General features: G+C 47.6%; 1 protein-coding gene across 1 annotated transcript; it reads right to left on the bottom strand.

Annotated features, from left to right (window-relative positions):
* Window positions 1–101: 101 nt before the first annotated feature.
* Window positions 102–9,256, bottom strand: DHX40 (DEAH-box helicase 40). Its single transcript, XM_017821731.1, has 11 exons — window positions 8,983–9,256; window positions 8,111–8,256; window positions 7,582–7,701; window positions 6,241–6,471; window positions 5,988–6,054; window positions 5,343–5,474; window positions 3,923–4,022; window positions 3,572–3,658; window positions 2,922–3,104; window positions 2,300–2,380; window positions 102–1,696 (listed from the first exon to the last, which is right to left on the bottom strand). The coding sequence occupies exons 1-11, from the start codon at window positions 9,119–9,121 to the stop codon at window positions 1,360–1,362; spliced, it is 1,623 nt and encodes a 540-aa protein (XP_017677220.1). The 5' UTR covers window positions 9,122–9,256; the 3' UTR covers window positions 102–1,359.
* Window positions 9,257–9,468: the final 212 nt, after the last annotated feature.

Raw genomic sequence — 9,468 nt, 5'->3', positions numbered from 1 at the left:
GTTATATCTCACTTAAAGTCATTTTTAGGTAGCACTCCCTAATGTCCTGTTAGCATCTCTCCAAAGTGTGTTTGGCAGCCTGGGCTCTTTATTCAAGCTGCATTTACAGCTCTTCCTCCTTCCATTCCTGCTGAACAAGAGCATGTAGATGCTATTAAATCTGTCATTAATCTCATCAGTCAGCAAATAGAGATGAAGAACTCTGCTCTCTTGGAAAGGTTCTACATATTTCTCTCTCACAATCAGCTCAGATGGTGACATGGAAAGATAAAGGAACAGGGACCTTAAACAAACAGCTCCCGAGGATCAAGTGGAAGTTTTACCCTGAGAGAGAAAAAACAAGGCTGTTGAAACCACCCCATCTAATCTATTTAACTCAGCTTTTGTCCCAGGGCCACAGCAGTGGAGGTCTTAAATAAGAGTCTAGAAAAACATGTGCATCTGTGAGTTTAGTGGGAATCCACCTTCACTAAGTGCTAGGAATGTGCTGGGCAAAAGCAACACTTCCAAAGTGTTATTTCAAGGCTTGAATACCCCGAGAATTTCTTCTCCAGCACAACCTTTTCCCCTCAGGAGGGGGAGACACAACTGCAAAGGCCTTTGCAGTGCTGCTGTTGTAGAGGATGGCAGAAGTTTGTGGGTATTAAAGGTACCATGGATGAAGGAGGCCTGATCCTACACACCCTGAGGTGCCTTCAGGGTGGGAGTTCCATGTTCTTCCCAGTGTTCAGGGTTGCTGAAGAGTTACAAATGCCTCAGAGAACAAGGGCACGTTGCCAGAGGGAGGATGGGAAAGCACAGGGACAGTTGTGGGAATGGGAAGGACCCCGGAGCAGATTCCAGGTTATCAGTGGTGTCAGCAGTGTCTGGGGCTGTTGTGCTAACAGGGACAGTTAATGGACTACAGGGATAACTGGACAAGAGCCAGGGAGTGACTGGGAAGGACAAAGGTCTCCCACAAAGACAGGACATATATAAATATATGTAGCACAAAGGGGGACAGACAGGAGGGGAAAGGAGAATGTGAGAGACTGGGTTTAGCACTACGAAAGGTGCTACCCTGGAACCACAGCAAAACTGTATTTTCCATTTAGAAAAACACTGGAAAGGAGGCAGTGACAAGCTGAGCTTCTCACAGTAACTTAAAAGGTCTGTTTGGTTAAACAGAGTTATTGACAGGAAAGATAATCCAGAGGTGACCCCGTTCATTAAAAACAAATTAATCAGTCCCTGTTGTCTGTACTCAGACCAACAGCAAAACATCTGCTGTGGTGCATTTTGCTTTTCTGGGGGTTTTTTTTTACTCTTTTCCCTCCTGTAACACAGTTTCCCCCTCATGACCTCTCAGCATCCTCCTGCTTACGCAAACGTTGCTTCCCAGCTCACAGCCTTGGGACAAAGGCAACCCAATTCCATGCTGGTCTGGAGCCTTTGGAACAGCTGTTGTCCAATTCCTGGCATGCAATGTGCCCTGACTCCAAGCTCATGGGAAGCTTTAAAAACATATGGGGCTGCTTTGGGGATAAGAGGCTTCCTACCTGGCCGGATGAAGACGTTTTCCACGGACAGCATGGCTGCAATGGGAAGCAGGAGATCCTCACAGTCAAGGGAAGCAGCTTTTATGACAGCACAGCTCAGGTTGGGAGGGAGGGGAAACTGCACCAGGAATTCTCCCAGTCTTGTCACATGGCCTCTCCTTATCCCAGGAAAAAAGACAGAAACACCAGATTCATGTTTCAGTGTTAAAGGGGGGCATGCACACCTAAGTCAGCCACCACATCCCGATTAAGGGCATGGAATAAGCATTTCCCTCTGGATGTGTGTGCCCAGACAGGTGCTGGAGACACGAAGAAGTGTCCCCAGCTTGCCTGTGCCTGCTCCATGCCAGGCACAGCCAGCTTTTATTTAATTCCTGCAAGAAGAATTCCTGGAAGCTCAGGATAAGATCTTGCTTCCTGCCTTGAGTTCTTGGATGGACCTCACAGCTAAAGCCCAAATTCCTCCATCACAACAGTCTGGGATCTGGCTTCAGGAGCTCCAGCACTGGGTTGAGGTAATTTGTCTGAGGTCACTCAGGAACTCCAGGACAATGTGGACAAATTGATCTGTATCTCTCAATCCCCAAGCCCAGCTCTAACCCTGATTTTACAGCCTATATTAAACCCCAGTAGTAACTTCCTGGAAGCTAAATGAGGAAACATATTCTACTGCTGGGGAAGTCCTTTAGTCCACACAAACAAACACTGACCCCAGGTAAACCATTAAATTCCTGTAGTGACTACACCCCTTTATTTTTTACCTGTCAATAGCACTGCACTGGTAAAGTTCCTTGAGAGCTTCTAAAATATGTCTTTCTTCAGGGGGGTCCAAATAGGGAAATCTGTAGAAAAAAAATGAAGTAAAAAAAAAAATATCTGTTCAGACCCAGAATAGCTTTGTTAATTTTCATATTTATTAAAATACTTCTTTCACCTCCCAATACAGGTTTTTGACCAAAGTGCACGTAATCATCTGCAGCATAAGGGTGTGTTACTGCATGTTCTGCCTCAAGCTGGGGAATTATGATTGATGACAAATCCCAGCATGGCACACACAAAGCTCAACTGTATTTTCTGCACTTGTATGATCTTAAAATTAAACCATCCCACAGAGATGAAGCTTTTGGGGCATAAACATCAATATTTTAAAGGAATGCTACAAACTATATATTGAATTTTGGAGCGAGCCAGTTTTGGCAGAACCCCAAACTTGAGCTCAAGATCCAACCTGGAATTACAGGCTGGGGAGAACAGCAGAAAAGCTGATTGAATTGAAGTGTCACAGTTGGCTGGGGAACCTAATCCTGCCTCCTGCCAACAGGCTCCGGGTGCCGCGCTGCCCAGACTCGGGGAGACGGGGATAATCCCCTGCCCAGAGGTCACCTGATGACATCATGCACGGAGAGGCACTTCAAGGTCAGGATGACAGATGTCAGGCTGGTCCTCCTGATCTCTGGGACGGTGTGGTCAGGCATGCACTGCTCCCAGAACTCCCTGCTGTACAGCCGGTAGCTCTTCCCGGACGAGGTCCTGCCGGCTCGGCCAGCTCGCTGCTTCGCCTCGCTCCTTCCAGAAAAACCAACATCCAAACTCTGAATCCCTTCTAGTATTACCCACGGGGTGATTATGACAAATAACAACAATTTCTGTGCTTGCAGGCAGAAGGTATTTTACTGTGCAGCAGCTGAGAATTCCAGCTGGACGAGGACGGGCAGGAGCAGCGTTTCTGTGCACGGAAGATTTTTTTAAGCTTCTCTGAATCAGGTTGTTGTATTCAAACACAAGAGGACATGTGAGCCCCTGTTCAGGCTGCAGACAATGCACTGTCAGTTCCTTCTTAACATCTGAAACTTATAGAAAATTATACATCCTGAACCACTTCCTACGTAGCAACAAATGAAACGGCTTTAAATCACAGAACCTCAAGGCTGCTCCTCATCTTTTTATTGACTTATTTTTTTTTTAAAGATCCACCAATACATGGTGTTGTCACAGCAACTCCCAGGAACACCAAGACATGTTTAAAAACTTACTTTGAAATGGGAACCACCTCCAGTATGTCCAAGCCAACTCGGGGGTTGTGATTCAGCTGCTTCACAAACCCGCTGTCTACGACGTACCTGAGCAAAAAGATTGAGAGAGGGAAAGGTCAGAGCTCTCAGCACACACACAGGTACCACAGGGTTACTCAGTGAAGCCAAGCTTTGATTTCAAATTAGGGCCCAAAACCATCAGTCATCTCTAAGACTATATAATGGTATTAAGGGTTTTTTCACCACACACACAAGAAAAAGGCAACAGGGCAGGTACAGAAATGGAAGGAAGTCAGAACTTCCTGAATTATCCCCTCTGCCACAGCTTTTCTGAAGGACACAAAACAATACCTGACTCCTTCGATGGTCAGAGATGTTGCAGCAATGTTTGTGGACACCACACATTTTCTAATGCCTGTAGGAGCTGGCAAAAATATCCTTTTCTGTTGATCTGAAATGACAGGGAGCCAGTCAAACAGTTTATGTTACAGGCACTGATTTCCACCAAATTCACTCAAATGCTGAGTGAAAGTCACTTGAATGACATTAGAAAGTGAACCACACAACATCCTAAAATATGGAATTGGTGTTATTTTAGCAAATGCCAGAAATCAGATAATATTTTCTTTACTGCTCAAATATCCCAGATTTGGAAAAAGGCCAACTCTCCTGGCTGTTTCCTAACCAGGAAAACAAACAAGATGTCTGGTCTGAACAGAATCTTCATGAAGGATTTGAAGGGTTTTAACCACCAGAGCAAATGAATGTGAACATTAAAAAAAAAACTAATTAACTCCCCCATGTTTCCAGCAAATCTTCATTTAACATGTACCAAAACAGCACATGCAGTTCCCATCCATTCATTTGGCTTCCCAAGGAACAAAAAAAAGAGGTGGAAATTCAACTTTCCCCTGAAATTTTCTCACTTACTATTTTTGAAAAATATAAAAATCTCTTCAAGGAAGATTTTCTAATGTGTCCTTAGACATATTCAAATACAACGTCCTCTGAGGAACTACCACAAAATAAAAATAAAATAAAATATCTCAGTCAGGAATCAATTTCATGGAATAAGGAAGAAGCTACGCTTTTCTTTTATGCAACTTTGCTCTTTCCAAAAGATCAGTTTTGCTCCCTCTGCAGATCTTTACAAGACCTCAGCAGCACTTTTAGGGGGAAATTGCTGCTCTGCTCTTCTGAGCACTCACTCAGCCCCTTGGCAGCCTCCAAACTGCACCCACATATTCAAACACTGCCCTCGAATTCATCTGAAAATACAGCAAAGGTCAAGAGGGTTCTGGTTTTAACTCTTTGGAACTAACTGTGGTACTGCTGCCAAACAAAACAGAGTGCCTGCCTCTGATAACCTGCACCTTCCTACACTGTGTGACACTGCACCACTGCTATCTTCCCTTCCAGCTCCGCTCTCATCACCAAAAACCTCCTGGCAACGTTTTTTCCACCTAAAACAAAAAGTGAGGCCACCTGAACTTCCAGTTACACACCATCCCCTCCCTAAGCTGAGGATCCTGATGCCATGTGAGGCCACATCCAGTGGATATGAATTTGAACTGGAGGCTGCAGTGCAAGCCCAGAGAAGTTTGATTAGTTTATGAACACCACCAAAAAACCCAGTAGTGCCACAGTATTGTAACAAATGGGTTAATTAACGGCATTTTTTCAGAAAGATTTGATGAGGATGCTGTTTGTAACAACTCCTGCAGTTCACATTGGTGTGAATTAAGCTCCCTGTGACATCATAAGCTCTTACCTGTTGACATTGAGCCATACAGAGGTAGGATAAGCAATCCCTCCACGGCCTGATCGTGCACCTCGTAGCGGTAATCAATAGACTCTGCTTTCTTGAAGAGCAAGTCACAGGCTTTTTCTATCTCAATTTGACCTAAAGACATAGAAGAGCACTGAAGTAGTCACGACTCTGCCTTCCTAGTTTGCAACATCTTTAAACAAGACTGGTTTGTCAATATTACAGAGCTGTCAACACCATTAAAAGAAGGGCGTAATGAGAGTTAAGTTTAGGAGGTGACATCCAGCCTTTCCACAGTGCCTCTCACCAAGGCTGTTCCTGAAAGGATGAGTACCTAAGGGCCTGGCCTATACATTGATGTAATTCCCCCTTCCTGAATTAACAACAAAATAAAACATGCAGACAACACAGAGTCAATCTGGCACAAGAAGGGAAGAGAATATGCAAATTTTCAAGTTAGTGATTTTCTTATCTGGCCTCAGGGGTACAGATATTCCTAAAATGCTCTGAAAATGATCACTGTGTGCATCAACCCCCACCTTTCCCTTCTCCACTCACTGCTCTGGGACAAAGCAGACAGTCTGTTTTGCTGGCAGTGTCATGGAATAGCCTGGAATCACCATGGGTGGTGGAAGGAAAAATTCGCACCTGTCAGGAAGACCAAGATGTCGCCTTCTGGTTCATTCAGGTGGACATCCAGTGTGACTTTCACAGCCTGGAACAAACAACAGACAAGCCAATAACAGCTGCAACCTTTCTCAAACTCATCATACTAATTATTTCTTCCCTATTTCCTGCAGGGATGCTCAGATACGCAATCCAGCACCTGATTCCTGTGGTCTGTCCCAGATTAAATCACACCAAAACCAGAGAACACGCCCAGAAAACAAAGCCACCAGACCTCTGTGACATAGGCAGAGCTGCCCACGTCCCTGGGGCTCAGCAGGTTGCAGAATATCTCCTTGACAGGGTAACTCCTCCCTGGAATGTGCAGCACTGAGCAGTGTCCAAAGAACTCGGAGAGCTTGTCCACCTCCAGGGTGGCCGACATCACCACCACCTTCATCTCCGTCTTCCTGTCCGGGGCTTTCTTCTGTAGAAAGAGTTTCTTCAGCAAACCAAATAAAATATCCTGAGAGAAAAACAGAAGCAACTGATGTTAATATCCCAGCTTTACTAGAAGTGCCTGAAGCACTTGGAAGGGACCGGTTTTTGCCAATGAAAATCCCGTATTCCAGGCCTAAGCACTCAGAAGAAAACATATTTTTTACCCTGGTCATTTTGTAAGCACACTAATTGGTTTATAGAATTTAATTCGTTTTTATCAGCTCTTCTCACAGCCCATAGACAGAACCAGTATACCTTAAATTCCTTTGTTTTTCATGTTTATACTCTCGTGGTCAAGTCATTTGCCAGCAGTCACCTCAGACCCATTTTTCACCCCATTTTTCAGCGTTTCACCTGACTGTGTGTGCACCCTCCTTTGTTTCACCACTTATTGTGATGATTTCAGCAAGTTCATTTTACTCTGGGGTGCTCTGGATTAAAAACCTGCTCCTTACAGGGACACAGGTGACGGAGCAGTAACTTCTTAAATCACCTTACTCAGTTTATGTGCCATACCCTCAGATGCTTGAGGGCAGAACTGGGATTCAGAGAACATTTTCCCCTTTCCACAGCTGGGCTGGCAGGTTGTTTGCTGGAGCAGCAGATTGTCTGACACACAACACAATCTCTTGAGGACTCAGTGACCTGAGTGTCCCTGTGCTGCCCACAGAAGGGTCAGGGTGACTTCTGAGAGCTTTTGGGACTTAGGTCAGTCTGGACACTTCCATGGTCCTAAAAGCCATAATCTCTTTGCACAGTTGTGAACACACCCTTAGAAACAGTAGAGCAAGAAAGATGTTTCAGGGTGTTGTTAGTGAGTGGAAAAATAAAGATTCTAGAAAGTTTGTGTTCACTGTGCTGGCTTCAAACTCCTGGAAATGTTGGGAGAGCATCCAACAGCCAGGAAAGTTGCTGGAATGCTTTCAAACACAACAACAGCTATGCCAATTCCAACAGGACTACAGGTCACATCTTATTTTCAGATTATTGAGCATGTAATAAAGTTCTACAGTCTTAGGACAGCAAAAGGCAGTCAAAATCCCTGGGGATTGTGCAGAAGTGAAAGGAAGGTATAAGCAGACCACAGGAAAGGAGAAACAGTGACCCCAAAGGACAGAAATAAGGTGACACTCACAGTGCTGAGGCTGCGCTCATGGGCTTCATCCAAAATGATGATGCTGTACTTGCTGAGGAGGGGGTCTGTCAGGATTTGCCTCAACAGGCAGCCATCAGTCATATACCTGATGGCAGTGTCCTGAAAGGTTTAATCAGACAATCAGCTGTTATCCTGGATTATCATTTCAAAGTCAAGCAAACACTTAGATCATCACATCTTTTCCAGGACACACTCTCAGACTGCACCAGGGGTGATCATCATGCACCACACCACAGGTGCTCGGCAACGTTTCACTTGCAAGGGGTTCAAAAAACTTCATGAAATAACTTATATGATGCGAAAAACTTCACCAAATGAGTTATACAACACAAACAGCTGCAGCTCCACCACAGCTGGTGCTGTTGCAGCCTCTGAGACCTTCCACACACCAAGACCCTGGAGAGGCACCGAGGCTGTGCCACCCCACGGAGAGGCCCAGGGGCAAAACCCTGAGCCAGAGCCCACTGAGCCCCCTGCTCCCACAGGATGCCAGCCCCCAGGGCCCTACCTCGGAGGTGCAGTCGTCGAAGCGGACCTGGTACCCCACGAGAGTGCCCAGGGCACAGCCCATCTCCTCGGCCACCCGCTGCGCCACCGACATGGTGGCAACGCGCCGGGGCTGGGTGACACCGATGGCCCCGTGCTTGGCCAGGCCTGCGGAGAGCACAGAGTCACACAATGGTTTGGGCTGCAATGGACCTTAAAGATCATCTCGTGTCAACCCTCCTGCCATGGGCAGGGACACCTCCCACTACCCCAGGTTGCTCCAAGCCCCGTCCAACCTGCCCCTGGGCACTTCCAGGGATGGGGCAGCCACAGCTTCTCTGGGCAACCTGTGCCAGGGCCTCACCACCCCCACAGGGAAGAATTTCTTCCCAATATCCCATCTAACCCTGCCCTCTGGCAGTGGGAAGCCATTCCCCCTGTCCTGTCACTCCAGACCCTCGTCCAAAGTCTCCCTCCAGCTCTCTAGGAGCCTCTCAGGTACTGGAAGGCCGCATTAGGGTCACCCCAGAGCCTTCTCCAGCTTGAAAGAACCCAAGTGATCTGAGATGAACTGGGACACTGAGGTTATACAGAATATTCTGAGTTGGAAAGGACCCACGAGGACCATCGAGTCCAACCCTTAAGTGAATGTCCCGGACAGGGATCGAACCACGACCCTGGAGTTATCGGCACCGTGAGCTGTGCAGCTCCGAGTCAGCTCGCACACCCTTACCTACACAACATACACATGGCAACAGGGGTTTTATTTAAAAGGTCCAATCACCCTCCTCTCAGCACAGCCCAGCCCGAAGCTGAGGGGACACGGAGGACTATCCGCGTTTATCCCTGCTCATACCCCACCCTAGGGGGCCCGCGGGGAAGGGGGTCCGTTACCTGCCTCGAAGAGGTACCTGGGCAGCTGCGTGCTCTTGCCGCTGCCCGTCTCGCCGGTGACGATGAGGAAGGGCCGCTCTCTCACGGCCTCCACCAGCTCGCGGCGGGAGCGGCGGATGGGCAGGGCCGGGCTGTCCATGGTGGGGGTCCCCGGGGGGGTCGGGGGACCCCCTGGAGACCCCCTAACCTGGGGACCCCCTTCACCTGCCGGACCCCCCTCACCTGGAGGGACCCCCGGGGCCCTCACGGAACCCGCCGCTGTTTACGCGCCCATCGCGCGTGCGCGGCCCGGGCCACGCCCACTCAGGCCCCGCCCCCTTCTCCCCTCAGCGCTTCGCCTCGGCTCAGAGTCTTAAATCGTAAATAAACTCACAAATATAATCATAAAATCACAGAATATTGAGGGCTGGAAGGACCTTAAAGCTCACCCAGTCCTAACCCACCTCCGAAAATACATTTCTGGCAAAGTTTGAGCCTTGAGTCCGC

This window comes from Lepidothrix coronata, unplaced genomic scaffold (genome assembly GCF_001604755.1).
Source record: "Lepidothrix coronata isolate B3197 unplaced genomic scaffold, Lepidothrix_coronata-1.0 Scaffold91, whole genome shotgun sequence".
Classification (NCBI taxonomy): domain Eukaryota; kingdom Metazoa; phylum Chordata; class Aves; order Passeriformes; family Pipridae; genus Lepidothrix; species Lepidothrix coronata.
Note: the sequence above shows the minus strand (reverse complement) of the source record. Positions and strands in the feature narration are given on the sequence as shown.